This window comes from Oncorhynchus clarkii, chromosome 3 (genome assembly GCF_045791955.1).
Source record: "Oncorhynchus clarkii lewisi isolate Uvic-CL-2024 chromosome 3, UVic_Ocla_1.0, whole genome shotgun sequence".
NCBI classification, from domain to species: Eukaryota; Metazoa; Chordata; class Actinopteri; order Salmoniformes; family Salmonidae; genus Oncorhynchus; species Oncorhynchus clarkii.
The window spans coordinates 23,618,933-23,637,077 of NC_092149.1; the positions used below are offsets into that span (position 1 = coordinate 23,618,933).

At 45.7% G+C, this 18,145-nt stretch overlaps 1 protein-coding gene across 1 annotated transcript in view; it reads right to left on the bottom strand.

Moving 5' to 3' along the window:
• Positions 1-4,796: 4,796 nt before the first annotated feature.
• LOC139391251 (zinc finger protein ZFPM2-like) overlaps positions 4,797-18,145 on the bottom strand; it is a 202,561-nt gene continuing 189,212 nt past the window's right edge. Inside the window, exons 6-8 of the mRNA XM_071138907.1 lie at positions 11,899-12,105; positions 9,118-9,342; positions 4,797-8,581 (exon numbers count right to left, since the gene is read on the bottom strand). Of these exons, the coding sequence (XP_070995008.1) occupies positions 6,030-8,581; positions 9,118-9,342; positions 11,899-12,105 (2,984 nt within the window). The 3' untranslated portion in view covers positions 4,797-6,029. The remainder of the gene's footprint in view (positions 8,582-9,117; positions 9,343-11,898; positions 12,106-18,145) is intronic.

Below are 18,145 nucleotides of genomic sequence, written 5' to 3' on the forward strand. Positions count from 1 at the left end.
CACTTCTCCAGCATGCCAGTGGTCATCGAAGGTTAGCATTTGCCCACTGAAGTTGGTTAAGACGCCAAACTGCATTCAGGGCAAGATCCTGGTGAAGACGACGAGCACGCAGATGAGCTTCCCTGAGACGGTTTCTGACAGTTTTCAAAAATTGTACGCTCCCTCAACTTGAGACAACTGTGGCATTGTGTTGAGTGACAACTGCACATTTTAGAGTGGCCCTTTATTGTTCCCAGCGTAAGGTGCACCTGCGTAATGTTCATGTTTAATCAGCTTCTTGATTATCTTGGCAAAGGAGAAATGCTCACTAACAGGGATGTAAACACATTTGTGCACAGAATTTGAGAGAGAAAAGCTTTTTGTGCGTATGGACAATATCTGGGATCTTTTATTTCAGCTCATGAAACATGGGACCAGCACTTTACATGTTGTGGTTATATTTCTGTTCAGTGTATATCAATAAATGTTTTGCAGTTAGGTTTTCAAATATATTGAATTTGGCCATTGGTGCACAATAAAAAAGTAAAAAGCATGACGTCTCTGAGTCAGGTAGTTGTTGGAATGGTGTTGCTAAGCTTTTCATTCCTGACAGTCTGATATTGTGTATTGTGTGTTTGTCTCTAGGTACTGTATGTGTGTGTGTTTGTTGTGTATTTGTCTCTATAGGTACATGTTGTTGTGTTCTGTGTCTCTATAGTTAGTCACATGTTGTGTTCTGTGTCTATAGTTACAGTCACATGTTGTTGTGTTCTGTGTCTCTATAGTTAGTCACATGTTGTTGTGTTCTGTGTCTGTAGGTACAGTCAGCGCGTACCATCCCTCCAAGCCATGCAATTCTCAGCTGCCACAGGCATCAGCCGCATCCTTATCATTCTGGGGCTGCTAAAGCCCGCCATCATGGGGGACAACATCGCTGAAGACCTCATACAGAGACAGGTGAGTCTGACTGAAACATCGCTGAATACCTCATACAGAGACAGGTGAGTCTGACTGAAACATCACTGAATACCTCATACAGAGACAGGTGAGTCTGACTGAAACATTGCTGAAGACCTCATACAGAGACAGGTGAGTCTGACTGAAACATCGCTGAAGACCTCATACAGAGACAGGTGAGTCTGACTGAAACATCGCTGAAGACCTCATACAGAGACAGGTGAGTCTGACTGAAACATTGCTGAGGTCAGACTCAGGTGTCAGGTCCATCTTAAAGACCAAATTAACATATCTGGGGTCAGGTCAACAGCTCGTATGTTCTCTGTCTTATTTTTAAACCATGCGTTTGAATGTGATTGTAATGTGCCTCAATATACCTGCTGACCCCACAAATGAAATTCCCTACTCTGTTATTGGGCAGGAGGAGGTGTTCAGGTGTGATGGTCCAACCTTGTTGTGTTGGAGAACAATCTCTAACATAGCCACATGATGGAGCTAGCTAGTGGTGGAGTAATGATCGTTCCTCAGAAGGAGGGGAGAGAGTGAGAGGGGGAGGAAAATAAACTGTGGCTTGATAACTGCTCTAGGTTAAAGTCTGAACGGTTTGTTAAAGTATCTTGATTCTATATCCTAGGACCCACTTTTTGATAGCAACAGAGATGGACTTTTTTCAGCTTTTGAAATATTTCAGTTACCAAGGAGTTAAGGACATCAAGTGAGTCATTTTGCTTAAATTGTAGGAAAAGAGAAAGATTTGGAGAGAGACAGGTGAAGGTTATAATGCGTACACACTTACTTTCAGGCCACGGTCTAATGTTATCATATGTCTTTGTGTTCTCAGAAGTACCTCCTCAGTAACCCCGCCCACCAGAGCAGTGCTGTAGATGAACATTTTTTCCTGAATGAAAGTGCCTCTCAAGTCAGGTGAGACCAACATACAGTACATGTGAATGTAATATCAAGCTGTCATCACACAATCATTTTGGATATGCTCTACAGTAGATAACGCAAGTGTAAAAGCAAACTTGTTTTGAGATTTTGTATGTAATGGTTTGATTATTTTTCAGGGAAATCTCCAAATTCAAACCCCTCTCCAGTAGGACTTCTGTGAGTGTGATTATTGGGGATTCTTTCGATGAGCAAATTCCTGCTCCTCTAAACCAAGTGAGTAGTGTACAACCTTCCTCCCTCCATTAGTCTGTCTAGTGGCTAGCCCAATTACATTTTTTAATCTTCACCCTGAAGTGTGCACTCATGGGTAGGGTTGAAAAAATCCTAGAACTTTCAAGGTAGCAGGTAGCTGACTAGTGGTGGCTATTCAGCCGCCTGATGGTCTGGGGCTAGAAGCTATTGGCCAGTCTGTTAGTTTAGGCCATGAAGCTCCTTTACTGCCTGCATCTGAGTCGTGGTTCGGGTGGCTGAGGTCCCCGATAATCTTCTTGGCCTTCCTGCGACACTTTGCAGGCCATGTGCATCCAATGGAGCGCTCGGCTTAGCAAACCAACCTCTGTAGTGCCTTGCGGTCAGCGGTGGTGTAGTTTCTGTACCAGGCTGTGATGCTGACCAACAGTATGCTCTCGATGGTGTTCCTGTAGAACACTGAGGGTCCTCGGGGACAGACCAAATTTCTTCAGCCTCCGGAGGTTAAAGAGTCGTGCCTTCTTCACCACGGTGTCCGTGTGGTTTGACCATTTCAACTCCTCAGAGATCTTGACGTTTTTGGCCGTCTCCACAGCGGGACCGTTGATGAGAATGTGGGCGTGCCCAGCTTGGTTCCTCCTGAAGTCCACAATCACCTCTTTGCTGACGTTGAGGGAGGGGTTGTTTACCTGGCACCACACCGTCAGAGTGCCTACCTCCTCCCTGTAGGCCATCTCGTCTTTTTTGGTAATCAGTCCTACTACTGTCGTGTCATCAGCAAACTTGATGATGGAGTTGGAACTGTGTGAGGGTCACACAGTCGTTGGTGTACAGGGAGAACAGGAGGGGACTAAGACGTACCCTTGTGATGACGATCAGTGTGGAGGAGGTAATGTTGCATAAATTCACCACCTTGGGGCGGCCTGTCAGGAAGTCCAGGACCCAGTTGCATAGGGAGGAGTTAAGCCCAGGGCTGTGAGCTCAGAGGGTGCTATGGAATTGAAGGCAGAGTTGAACAGCAACGAAACATATTCCAGTCCACGTGATCACAACAGTCTTGAAGCATGGATTAAGATTGGTCAGACCAGTCTTGTACAGACCTGGCCACCGGAACTTTCCTCTTGAGTCTTTGTTTGTAGGTGGGGAAGAGCAAAATGGAGTCGTGGTCAGATTTACCGAAAGGAGGGTTGGGGGTGGCCTTATAACCGTGTCGAAAAGGTGTGTAGCAATGGTACAGCGTAGAATCTACGCCAGTTGGACAGTCAATGTCTTGATAGTAATTCGGGAGCACGGTTCTCCACGACAATGAACGCTGCCTCTGGGTACTTGGTCTCCAGTTTATTCAGGGTCCAATGAAGATCTTTGAGATTTTTTTTGGTGTCAGTTCAGGGCAGGATGTACACAGAAGTAGTGATAATCCCTGAAAACTCTCTTGGATGGTAAAAAGAGTGACATTTGATGACCAAGTATTCCAAGTCGTGAGTGCAGAAGCTTGCAAGTTTCGGTAAGTGTTCCCTGTCGCACTACTTGTTATTGGTCATAAAACAGAGCCCTCTGCCTTTGTTCTTGCCAGAGAGAGCCCTCTTCCTATCCGCTCGATGAACTGTCAAACGCGCTGGTTGTATATAATCTGTTTGGATGTCGGAGGAACTCCAGGTCTCAGAAAGGAGATCCTCGCTCTGAGTTTATTCACTAATGAGCATTGGAGAGTAGTATGCTTGGTAATGGAGGACGGGTCACCCAGCGTCTCAATGTCATTAAGACCCTCCCCCACGTCTGCCTCTCCATCGGTGGCTTTATTTCCTGCTATCCGATAGGACTCCCAAGGCAACCCGGCGCCTCACCAAAGAATCTAGACCATTGTTTCGCTATCTCTGGGAATTCGTGGACGGTGACTACCCAGAGATTCATATTCCAATAGTTCTACCTGGGGGGGTATGAAGTGATGCACAAAACAACTGAGTAAGAACATTTTAGAAAATCACTAGAAATAGTAGAAACCTGCAATGTTTTGTAGCTCGAGGTGATGCTCCACTCATTGCTGCCGTCGTAGCCAACGCCTGCACTAGTTCAGGGGGACTGCACAGTGCACACTTCGGGGAGAAAGGGGATGGATGGAATTGGGATGATGCATATTGACTGTTTCTCACAGGGCCCTCAAACTCTTACTCAAATGAACATTGACTGACTGTATGTGCTTCCATATCAGGTGGTGGCCCAGCTTCAGAAGACGTTACTGGAGCAGACTTACCCCTCGGCCAACGAGATCCATGTTAAAGGAGGGGACCGCAGGATGATCTACAAGAGGCCGTCTGTTGTTAGCAAACACCTGTGGAAGCTGGTGTCCCAACGGCAGTCCAAACAGCAGAGCCAATGACCATAGAGATCTATAGAAGACATCTAGTTCATATGCTCTAATTTCTAGGTTTGAATTCTGTGCCAGTGACACACTGATTCTGCTGATAAATGTCTCAACTACACTCACAACTGGAAGATGAAGTCATATGTCAGAGGTTCCTTGTTTCTTTTTTTCAGGGATGATTTTTGACTGGAATGTACTTGACATGTGTATGTCCACACATGAAACCAATTTTTTTTGTATACTTTATTACAAATATCAGACCGTTTTGCCTTAATGTTTGTAAATAAATACAGTCTTCTGAATTTGTATCTGTGTGTTAACTCTATTATCTTTCTGGGATCTATTCAGTCTGTAAAGCTGCAGCGTTACAGATCCCTTAATAGAATGTAAAGGTGACGGTGTAAAAGTAATTTCCGATTGAGCCGACATATGCAGTGTTTACCATGAATGCAGTGTCCTCTAAAGTGGGAACATTGACATTAAATTTGATTCACGCAATACAGATTGAACAGAGCCCTCTGTCCCTTATATCTAATGTACAGATCCACTACACTGGTACTGTGTTGTGGCTTTGAAAGAAAAGAGCGAACATCATTGGATTATCCTGAGGATTTCAGTTTAATTATGACACCACATCAAAATAAAAATGATTTCCAACAGTTCTGGAATTTTATTCCATCCATATACATGCATAGCAACAATGTTTTTTAAGAAACTTTTTTTCTCTCCCATAATTAGGACATTGGAATGATTATTTTACATCGGTATCCCCCGTCAACCAACCTCCATCAACAGCAATAAATGTAATTCTTGTACAATATAATGCAGTCCCCCTCTCATAATACTGCTTTCAGTAATGTTCCCTCATTTACAAAGTATTGCATCGAGAGTAAATGTTAAAAAGGGAGACCAAAGTGTAGTTCAGCAAACAGAAATATGAGTACTGTACAAGAATGTTGCCATCCTCCTGAAAACATCCACGTCTGAGTTGAAGAAAAGAGACAGGGACACAGCCACATACGTATGCTAAGCCAAGTGTATGCCAAAACAGAAGATGCAGCTGGATTGTACCTGGCTATCCCACCAAAGGGTTAAGGCCAAGAATCCGAGTCATGAATAGCAAAGCTGCAAATGACATTTAGGCATATACAAAAACTGTTACAGCAAATAAGAATAGACAAGTGCTTCCGTAGCTATTTTGTGTCTAAAATGCATCTCATTTGTATTCTATCGTTTCATTGAGCCTACATTACAGTGTAAACAATATGTGTGCTACACAAGAATGACTATACAATAACATTACAAACAACTCTGATATAAATTTCATTTGAATTTTAAATTAAGATCACTACTATTAATACTGATTGTAAAATAAATAAATGTGAAAGTGGCACCAACTCTGGATTCATTTTTTCTTTTTTTTCCAATGATTTGCAATGAGGTGTTAAAATGCTGAAAGAAGAAGCCTCTCTTGATTGTCCACAAGCAGCGTTTAGAACTGCGTGAGTGATGCATTATTCCAGACACGACAGTGTACCCAAACAGAAAAAAGGGGAGTGGGAAGGGACAGGAAAACTAAACAGGAACTAGTTCATTTCACATGCTCCGCAGCATGTGACGAACAGTAAAACTTCTTATGGGTAATAAAGTTTGATAGGTTGTTGAATTGGATGTCACAGAGGCGGCAGTACTTCCCGCTGCCCGGAGCCTGGGACGACCCATTCAAACCCTTTGTCACCGTGGGCACCGTCTCCTCGGTCGGAGACTTGGACGCGGGCGACACGTTCTCGTTGGAGTCGGACGGGTTCTCCGCACCCCACGTGGGTGAGGGGTGGCCGTCTTGCTGCTGGGGATTGTGGGATTGGTTATCCTGGTTGGGTGGGACGGGCCCCGATCCCGAGCGCTCCTCTGGCTTGTGACCGCCGTTGACTATCACCATGCCCCTGTTTTTGGGCAGCAGGGGCAGTGGCTCTTTGCTGGGGAGTGGGCAGCCGTTGGCAGCAGGCTGCTCTCTCCCCGTCTCTGGTCCCCCTCCATTAGTGCTCTGCTCCTGCCCGCTGCTCACCTCTCTCTCGCCCTGCATGACCAGCCCGCCGGCCACGTAATCGGTCGGCTTTATCCCGAAGTAGGGCGATATTTGCTCGGCACCTTTCATCTTCTTTATTGCGCCGGGATAAAGGCAGTGGGGCAGAAACATGTTCTCGTCTTTAGTCGGGATGAGCTGAGCCTCGCTGAAGGGCTTGAGACCCGGCACTGGGCCCATGTGAGAGGGGAACATTCCACCCCCATTCTGCACAATCATTTTATCGTTGCCGTTCTTCTCACATGGGCTCTTATCGTAGGCGTCATCAGGATTACTGCCTTCATTCTTCACCACGTCTGGGAACATGGTCTCACCACCGTGCTGCTGGGAGGCTGTGGCTGTTGTCACAGGGCAAAAGTTCTGTTTATGCGCTAGGTAGTTCTCCACTTTGTTAAAACTGATCTTGCACACTGTACATTCATGATAGTCTAACAGTCTTTTGGGAGAGTTTGGCGATGTCTTGTCATTGGGGATCGGCAAGCACTTTTTGCTGAGATCGATGGGTGCGTCCAGCTCCTGCTGGTCCATAGTGGCATTACTGTTGGGGGCCATGATAGACTTGGTGACGGTGAGGGAAGCCTCCAGGTGTTTGGGGACCATCCCTGGGAAGACGTCACAGCGAGGGTGAAAGCGGTCGGCCAGGCTCTCCACCGCCTCCTGGGACGTACAGGGGTTCGCCATAGGAGGGACCCCCAGGAACCCTGGCTGCCCAATGGAGGGTCCTCTCGGGTCCTGGTCTGGGAGACACATCTCGTACATCTTTCTGCGCTTGCGGGTCCTCATGGTTCTCTGCATGGACGGAACCTTGTTGGCGGACATGCGTTTCATGGGGGGGTCGTGACGCGTAGCACAATAGTACTGCTTGTGGACCATGTAGGTCTCGTGGCGGCTAAAGGTGATATTGCAGGCCGCACAGGAAGTCTGGTTGGGGTCGTTGACGTCAGTCTCCACCAGAGGCGTGTTGGTGGGGCTCTTCCCCTCCACTGCCTGCTGCTTCCCGTTCAGCCTCTCCTCCATCCCGGTCGGGGTGGTGGAGACCTTCTTCACCTGCCCCGGGAGCTCCTTCTCTGGGCCAGGGCCTTTCACTGCCCCTCCTGCATTGATCATGTCCAGAACACTCTGAGAGTTGACTGACAAACAGGCCGACTGTTTTAGGTGGCTGTCAGTGACCTCAGACGGGTGGCATCCGGTGAGCATACTGACTGAGCTGTGGCCGCTGTTGGGGCTCACGGCCTTGTCTGAGATGCTGGAGAAGTCAGGCGACTTGGTCATGTGCTGCCAACGACTGTTACAGTAGTGCTTTTTGTGGACCAGGTAGTTTTCCAGGTTGTTGAAGGTGATATTGCATTCGAAACACGTGGCCCCTTTGGGGATGAGGGGGCTGTAGATCACCGGAGGGTAGACCGTGTTTCCTCCGTGGCGTAGCCTCCGGTGCACCAGCTCTGACATTTTAGCCAGAATCTCAGAAGCCTGCGGGACGACAGAAATGTCCTGGGAGAAAGCGAACTGGGACAGGAAGGGCCCCATGGGGTAGGTGGGGCCCATGTTATGCTGAACAGGAGAGGAGGCCAAGCGGGGGCTGGAGGGCTCAGACTTGATCCGGGTGTAGGAGAAGCTGGCCTTATTGCCCGGGTGGCCACAGTCCCCCTTCAACCCTGACAGCATGGGCTTTTTCTCAGCCTTCTCCAGCTCGCTGTCGATGGTGGCGTCCTTGCTGAGGGATCCTTTGGGACTCTGGAGGGCTTCCTTCCGGTTGGCCAGCTCGACGCGGGCCGCCGCCTGCTGCAGGGCTTCCTCCGCCCCCCTGGGGGAGTGCTCGCTGTCGCTCTCCCTGTGAAGTTTGCTGCCACCACCGTGGCCATGGTGGCTGTGTAAGTCCTGATGCTGCAAGAGTTCCCTGTGGTTCTGAAAGCTGATATGGCAGTGATTGCATCTGAAGGCGGCCTGTGACAGGTGAGAGAGGATGTGATGTTGGAACGTAATAAGAGAATCTGCTGTGTAGTTACAGATTGTGCATTTCAAGCTGGTGCCAGGGGGGAGCGTCTCTTCCATTTTGACACCTGTTAGGGAGATAAAAGGACACTATTGAGATTCCTCGTCGCCTTCCCACTTTGCCTTAACGTTAACTACGGCTACGATCAAAACCTGATGCATTATGCCAAGCTTACTGCCAACCTTCCTGATTTTTGGTTGGGCTGAAAGCTAAACTGTCAACTGCTTAAGCTGACAGGGGGATGTGTATATTTATGGCGCTAAAAGCAGTAGTTCACATTGCCAATTATTTTACCTGACTAATGTGAAACTGACATTGTCTTAATGTCAAGCAATACTTTTCATTACAAAACCGAATATTAAAATGACTGAGAAATATTAAAGGTATACTGTTCTGTACTACTCAACGTGATGAAATAATACATAGCATTACCTTTAATGATAAGCACATCTCATGTCAACATCACTCAATGGTGAGATACTTACAACTAAATGAAAGCTGAAATAAATCTACATTTCGCCTACTTTACAGTACTTTACAAGTATTACTACAGTAGAAGCTCAACTCCTAGACTAATAGTACTAGCAGGACATCTCTACTCACCGCTGTGCGTGCTCAGGTGCATTTCCAGGGCCCTGGCGCTGGTGAAGCTCTTGTTGCACTGTGGGAAGGGGCAGATGCTGGGTGTCTCGTGGGGTCTGTTGTCGTTCTCCTCCCCTTGGCTCTCTGGCTCCCTCTGCCTGCCACTGCAGTAGTACATCAGGTGGGCCTGCAGGTTCCTTTCACTGCGGTACCAGATCCCACACGCCTTACATGGGAAGATGTCCTCTGGAGAGAGAGGGTAAAACACAGTGCAGAGCGTCAGGGTACAGCGTCAGGATAGAATGTCACAGTATAACTTCAGGGTAGAACGTCAGTGTACAACGTCAGGGTAGAATGTCACAGTATAACTTCAGGGTAGAGCGTCAGGGTACAACGTTAGGGTAGAATGTCACAGTAGAACGTTAGGGTAGAATGTCACAGTAGAACGTCAGGGTAGAATGTCACAGTTGAACGTCAGGGTAGAATGTCACAGTAGAACGTCAGGGTAGAATGTCACAGTAGAACGTCAGTGTACAACGTTAGGGTAGAATGTCACAGTAGAGCGTCAGGGTAGAATGTCACAGTAGAACGTCAGGGTAGAGCATCAGGGTACACCGTTAGGGTAGAATGTCACAGTAGAACGTCAGGGTACAACGTCAGGGTAGTATGTCACAGTAGAACATCAGGGTAGAGCGTCAGGGTAGAATGTCACAGTAGAACTTCAGGGTAAAGCATCAGGGTACAACGTTAGGGTAGAATGTCATAGTAGAACTTCAGGGTAGAGCGTCAGGGTACAACGTCAGGATATAATGTCACAGTAGAACTTCAGGGTAGAGCGTCAGGGTACAACGTCAGGGTAGAATGTCACAGTAGAACTTCAGGGTAGAGCGTCAGGATAGAATGTCACAGTAGAACTTCAGGGTAGAGTGTCAGGGTACAACGTTAGGGTAGAATCTCAAAGTAGAACGTCAGGGTAGAATGTCACAGTAGAACGTCAGGGTAGAATCTCAAAGTAGAACGTCAGGGTAGAATGTCACAGTAGAACTTCAGGGTAGAATCTCAAAGTAGAACGTCAGGGTAGAATGTCACAGTAGAATGTCAGGGTAGAATGTCACAGTAGAACTTCAGGGTAGAATCTCAAAGTAGAACGTCAGGGTAGAATGTCACAGTAGAACGTCAGGGTAGAGTGTCACAGTAGAACGTCAGGGTAGCGTGTCACAGTAGAACGTCAGGGTAGAGTGTCACAGTAGAACGTCAAGGTAGAGTGTCACAGTAGAACTTCAGGGTAGAGCGTCAGGGTACAACGTCAGGGTAGAGTGTCACAGTAGAACTTCAGGGTAGCGTGTCACAGTAGAACGTCAGGGTAGAGTGTCACAGTAGAACGTCAGGGTAGAATGTCACAGTAGAACTTCAGGGTAGAGCGTCATGGTAGATTGTCACAGTAGAACTTCAGGGTAGAGCGTCATGGTAGAGTGTCACAGTAGAACGTCAGGGTAGAATGTCACAGTAGAACTTCAGGGTAGAGCGTCATGGTAGAGTGTCACAGTAGAACATCAGGGTAGAGCGTCATGGTAGAGTGTCACAGTAGAACTTCAGGGTAGAGCGTCATGGTAGAGTGTCACAGTAGAACTTCAGGGTAGAGCGTCATGGTAGAGTGTCACAGTAGAACGTCAGGGTAGAATGTCACAGTAGAACTTCAGGGTAGAGCGTCATGGTAGAGTGTCACAGTAGAACATCAGGGTAGAGCGTCATGGTAGAGTGTCACAGTAGAACTTCAGGGTAGAGCGTCATGGTAGAGTGTCACAGTAGAACTTCAGGGTAGAATGTCACAGTAGAACTTCAGGGTAGAGCGTCATGGTAGAGTGTCACAGTAGAACATCAGGGTAGAGCGTCATGGTAGAGTGTCACAGTAGAACATCAGGGTAGAGCGTCATGGTAGAGTGTCACAGTAGAACATCAGGGTAGAGCGTCATGGTAGAGTGTCACAGTAGAACATCAGGGTAGAGCGTCATGGTAGAGTGTCACAGTAGAACTTCAGGGTAGAGCGTCATGGTAGAGTGTCACAGTAGAACTTCAGGGTAGAGCGTCATGGTAGAGTGTCACAGTAGAACTTCAGGGTAGAGCGTCATGGTAGAGTGTCACAGTAGAACTTCAGGGTAGAGCGTCATGGTAGAGTGTCACAGTAGAACTTCAGGGTAGAGTTCGTGCAAACACAACACACACACACGCTTCTTTCTCTTTATAGTTCTGATTTGATACTCAAAGCCAGGAGAAAACCCTGTAATAACCAAGCCTGTGATAGGACTGTGTTGATACCACTAGGTTGATGCCCTTTCTCAAGGGCAACTGAAACACTGGACCATCTGCCTGCAGCAGAGCAACCTCCCTGTCAAGCTGAACCCAGATATCCCTTATTAAGTAAACAAATGCACTATTTGCATGAAGCTTGTATTTGCAATTAACAGGTTAGTGGGAGGCTCGCCTGTGTTTATGTGAACCCAAACTGAAGGTCGACAGCTCTTATCTCAACCGCTCTTAACACAGACTCATCTGGGTTAATCTAGAGCCCATAGACGGACGTACAGACAGACATTTCTTGTTTATTAGGGCAATGTCCAAAACGGCACCCTATTCCCTATATAGTGCAATACCTTTGTCCAGTGTCTGCACCCTCATTCCTATAGTGCATTACTTAAAGTTTTGGCCTAAAGTAGTGGACTACATAGGGAATAGAGTCCATTTCAAACACAGCCCTAGGTGAGACTACAGTACAGACTAGCCATGGAGTGTATTGTAACTCACTGTTGACGATGGCGGTGGGCAGAATGGAGGCCATGGCGGCCTGCTGAGGCAGGAGCTGGATGGTGTCCAGCAGTCTAGCCGGGTACATCCCCTCGCTCAGAGACATGTGGTTGATGGCCTGTAGACGGGAGTCAAAGTCCACGGCGAACGCCACTAGCTCCTCGCCCCCCATGATGTTCTTAGTGGTGGTACACCACAGCTGGCCACCTGGAACAGACAGAAGGGGAAGATGCTGAAAAATGTTGTTTTTATCCTGTGTGACTCTGTTGGTAGAGCATGGTAGTGTTAGCCTGTGTAGCTTAGTTGATGGGTTCGATTCCCACTGGGGACAGTATTATATTATTATTATTGATGTTTCACCCTATAGGTGACTCCAAACTCTGGAGTTCAGAGGGTATGGAATTCCATCCAGAGGGACATGTTATAAGGACTTAATAATAATGACTATATAATGACTAAAGGGTGAAATCACAATGTCATACTTTGGTTAAAGTAGCAGTAAGAAATGTCATACTCAGTGGGGTAAATTGTAGTAGGTCTATGCATTGGAGCTATACTGTATACTTCAGTAATATAGCATAACCTCAAACAGATCCTCTACACACGATCAGATGTTTGTGTTTAGGGATTAAACATTCCAGTGAAATCTTCTGAACATATTCATTAAGTTAGGATGAGAGAGCGGAAGGGGAGGAAGGGGTAGAGGAAGGTTTTTAGCTTAGATAATATTTATCTCCTGCACATGACAGGCTTTTCAGCTGCACTTCATTTTCCCTTAAAGAGATTAAAGTTTTTAATATGACTATTTACAAAAATCTGGCTGGGGCGATAACAACAACGATGATACGCTCACGCTAAATGGCAGAATTAGGACATTGTTTCAGAGAAAAGCTGGACAATTAATTAGGGCACTCTGTTAGCTTTCAAAGATGTGCAAACACTCCGACAGAGCAGCGTCAGGATGAGAGAGGACCTGTAATTTGAGTCCAGCTGTTGTGGAAATAAGGGGCGTTGCAGAAGAGAGGGGAGAGATATGAAGGGTAGAACAGAAGACTAACTGCACCCCACTCATAGTTCCATCCTCCTTTAGAGAGACACTGATTACAAATGTTTACACAAAACGTAAAAATCACTGGTTTTAAAGGTCAGTGTAGACAGGGTTTTCAAGTGAGGCTCCCCCAACCCAGGGAGGAAACCTGAAGAGTAACTGCTGTAGTTACTATGAAATGACATGATGGAATGATTGTTATGAAGCCTAACTTCCACACCAATCTGAGGATGTATCACTCCTCTCTGGTACACCTTCCACGGCATTCCACCTCCCACCTGACGCTGGTCATAACCTCGCTATTCCCATTAACACATTTCCCAACCTTTTCATTACATTTATGTCAAACAGCACTGAAATTAAACACTATTACAAATGTGTCATAGGAGTGAAGCAAGCTGTAGTAAAATATGCCATATTTTAAAGTCCCATTTCTGTGTGCAAGGAAAGCTGTGTGTGTGTGTGTGTGTGTGTGTGTGTGTGTGTGTGTGTGTGTGTGTGTGTGTGTGTGTGTGTGTGTGTGTGTGTGTGTGTGTGAGTGGCGGGCAGCAGGCAGCACTAGCTCCTTTAAAGAACAGTGCCTATCTGCTGGCCAATCTCCCGTGATGAGAGACACACTTCAGGTCCCTCCACTTGAGTGCTGGTTTTGATTCTCTCTCACCACACACAGCCTGGAGAGGCCCTTTGAATTTTTATCTCCTAATTAAAGTAACAAAACTCCTCTGCCGTCAGACAGCGTTACCATCAAGGTAGGTACTAACTGCCAGCGAGCAGCCACCATGGAAGGGGAGGTGGGGGGCAGATCGTCACTACTCGCCACTAAAAGTTTCAATTGGTAGAGATTCCACTTCTCAGGTTCTCGGTTAACAAAGAGAACGGAGAAAACCACCCTGATACTGAACTCACGACTGACTGACATTTTCACTGTCTTTGAAAACAATTTCAGTTAAAGATACTCTGAATTACTGCAAGCCTACCACTGCTAATTGCTAATGATTGTTAGTACTCATAACCTACTATGAAATGTACACAGTAATGTACCTCCTTCAGCCAGCCAAACTACAGACACCCATCTGTCATCCGTGAGAATGCTGGGGTGGTGCTCTAAAACACGGAATACTGACTCAGACAGAATCATTCCTGCCTCAGAGGAGACTTCAACCACCTCAACCGCTCAGTCCCAAATAACACCCTATTCCCAATATAGTGCACTATTTTGACCAGAGCTATAGGCCCTGGTCACAAGTAGTGCACTAAATAGGGAAAAGGGTGGCATTTGGGACATACACATAGATGGCAGCTCAGGAGATCCCCTGAGATGTTGCTCTCAGGGCATCACTGTACACCACAGTTTTTGTTTCCCAAGCTTGGTCTTGATGGAGAACCAAAAGATTTGTTCTAGGCCAGCACTGACACACACAAATGTGCACCCCTTTGGGTTCCTAGGACAAGGATTGGGAAACACCTCTTACTGTACAGAGAGAGGGGCGGCCTTGGCAAATATTTGTGTTAATAGTTCATGAAAGTTTATCTGCATTTTGCCTTTTTTGAAAGTGCACAGCCCACAAGTAAAACTGGGGAAAAGGCTAAAAAGTAGCAGCTTGTGTGATTTGCACTGTTTTGCCTGTTAGCGAGCTAGCTCTCTGCAATGAGCTGCCTGCCTGGCTTTGTGCAGCGGCCAATGCAGTTGGAATGAACGCTATTGTGCTGAATCCTCCTGCAGAGCACCTGATAAAAGAATAGAGAACTATGACTTATTCTAAAAACAATAGAGGAATTAAAGAGAGACAATAGGCCAGCTGCTTCATTAAAACAATCAAAAAACCGCATCCTGTACCTAGTCCAGATAATTAAAAACACTGCCTTGCTTTCTACACCCCCCCCCCTCTCTCTATCGCCCCCCCCTCTCTCACTCTCGCCCCCCTCTCTCTCTCTCTCTCTCTCTCTCTCTCTCCCCATCTCTCTCTCTCCCTCTCTCTCTCTCTCTCTCTATCTCCCCCCCTCTCACTCTCGCCCCCCTCTCTCTCTCTCTCTCTCTCTCTCCCCATCTCTCTCTCTCCCTCTCTCTCTCTCTATCGCCCCCCCTCTCACTCTCGCCCCCCCACTCTCTCTCTGTCTCTCCCTCTCTCTCCCCATCTCTCTCTCTCCCCCTGTCTCTCTCTCTCGCCCCCCCCCCTCTCTCTCTCTCACTCTCGCCCCCCCTCTCTCTCTCACTCTCGCCCCCCCCCCCCCCTCTCTCACTCTCACCCCCCCTCTCTCTCACTCTCGCCCCCCCCCCCCCCCCTCTCGCTCTCTCTCCCTCTCAATATAATAATCACCAGCTCTACATTGGGCCGGCTGGCTAAATGAGGCTCGGCTGGCTAAATGAGGCTCGGCTGGCTAAATGCCCATTCCTTCTCTTCTCCTTTGATGAATGCCGTATTTGAACATGTAGTTGAAGATATGGCGGAATTCAAGAAACAAAATGATGTGAGCGAGAGGGGGGGCCTTTGTATATGTAAGTACTTTCACTAATCAAACATCAAAGAATGAATCGTATGGGGAAATAAGACGCACGTACTGTACTGTGTGTCCCTCCTCCCCAACTACAAACCCCAGAGATTTCAAAGTCAGACTTCAGAGGCCATTTTACATTTCTTCAGCTTTAAATGACAATGGATGTACAGTAAAGTAGCCTATACAGCAGGAGGATTCAATTTGTACCTCACAGGGACCGGAGCCTGCTGGTCTTTTGTTCTACCTGATAATTGGACCCACCTGATATCCCAGGTTTAAATCAGTCCTTGATTAGAGGGGAACAATGGAAAAACACAATGGAACTGAGGGCTATACATTTACATTTTAGTAATTTAGCAGACGTTCTTATCCAGAGCAATTTACAGGAGCAAATAGGATTAAATGCCTTGCTCAAAGGCACATCAACAGATTTTTCACCTAGTTGGCTTGGGGATTCAAACCAGCAACCTTTTGGTTACTGGCCCAACGCGCATAACCACTAGGCTACCTGCCGCCCTAGTGTAAATGTGAACATGGGCCACCGTGGTGGGGAGGAACAGACAGTATAAGATACTCGAGGTTATGAGGAATGGCATACATTTGCTCCTGCCTGCGCCACACCACTGTCCATATCTTAATGAGAACACAAACACATCTCTCCAACCTTGTTGCAGTGAGAGAGCTGGGAGGAGACGACAAAGCAACACACATAACAGAAGGGTTTGCATAATTAAACTGGCCTGCAGACAGGTATTCAAATGTTTGTGTGTAAACAGCACAACTCTTTAATAGTTTGCTGTAAAATGCATAGTTACGCACATCAGCTCTCCCATCTGTCTACAACACAGGCCAGGCCCACTGCAGCACAACTACACTTTATGGGGCTGCGGGTGGCTTTCAGCAAACATACAGTAACCTTCTGGCAGTAACCACATTGTGTTCTATGGATTTGCAGCACAATTTTGAGACAGGACACTGTAACCATGTGGTCTCTCTCCTTGAGGAGCTGTTGCCAGGAGCTTGATGGTGATTTGCAAATGGCCTGATTATTTCAACCCCTTATCCAATCTCTCTCTCTCAGCTAACTGTTGCTCTGTCTTAATTGTGAAGTGACGGTTGTAGAGCCGGAGGGCTCAGTGCTTTTTGTAATTAAACACCTCTGGTCTTGTCTCAAAAACAGACAAGACTCTCCTTGTTGAACGGACGGCTAACCAGGGAGAGCCTCCTGGCACCTACGAATATCAAGTAGCTGCCTGCCTGCCATGTTTGTTACCTTGTTTGGGGTTTAAATGTTCTCTTAACCTAGACTGTGTTAGCCCGCTGAGCTAAAGCCTAGAAATTATCTCAGGAAGCTAACGCAATTCTTCAGGTTTCCGCCAAGGCTACTAATCCCACAAGTATGGTTCACTAAACTATAAACATTAATCATATTCAGTGCAGCGTCTACATTATTAATATATGGAACTAACAAGACAATTCTCATACTAACAACAGCCTATAGCTACAGAAAAACTAAACAAACTCCTTTTCTCATGAATAACAGCAAATATTGAGAGTGTTTCTGAACAGACAGGATGGTGATATGGCAGTAGGCTGTCAAACCATCAGGTTAAGACAACAGCACAGACAGGCTGAGAGAAAGCTGAGTGAGACTTCCCATGGCAGAGTGAATGTGAAAAGTCACTAATCGGTCAAACAATCCTATTGTTACAGGGTGTGGTGTGGAATAAACTGCAGTTAGAGGACTATAACATTATAACATTGATTTGAATCCTCTTATTCCCCGCTCTCATACCTCCGCCTTCCATTCTGATGATAGTATTCTGGCCACCACTAGAAGGCGCTCTTCTCATGCTAAAACGCAACTCCGCACCCAGAGGAAGTTTTCATGTTGATGCATAGACACCCTAAACACAGCAGCATGTCAGACTGACAGACTCCGTCCATACGTTCAAGAAGGTATAGAATGTGAAGCACTCTTATAACCTTCATTTACTCTGCTTCTACAGTGAAAACAAGTTGTTCTTAAGACAATGTATGTTGTGAGGATAGTCATCATATCTAAGGTATTATGACGGTTATCGATCTGTTGTACCTGTCATCACGCTTGTGAAAATACTCATAGTCTAATAAAAATACTTATAGTCTAATAAAAATACTAATAGTCTAATAAAAATACTTTGTCTAATAAAAATACTTATAGTCTAATAAAAATACTTATAGTCTAATAAAAATACTAATAGTCTAATAAAAATACTTATAGTCTAATAAAAATACTTATAGTCTAATAAAAATACTTATAGTCTAATAAAAATATGCATAGTCTAATAAAAATATGCATAGTCTAATAAAAATACTTATAGTCTAATAAAAATACTAATAGTCTAATAAAAATACTTTGTCTAATAAAAATACTTATAGTCTAATAAAAATACTTATAGTCTAATAAAAATACTTTGTCTAATAAAAATACTTATAGTCTAATAAAAATACGTATAGTCTAATAAAAATACTTATAGTCTAATAAAAATACTTATAGTCTAATAAAAATACTTATAGTCTAATAAAAATACTTAGTCTAATAAAAATACTTATAGTCTAATAAAAATACTTATAGTCTAATAAAAATACTTATAGTCTAATAAAAATACTAATAGTCTAATAAAAATACTAATAGTCTAATAAAAATACTTATAGTCTAAT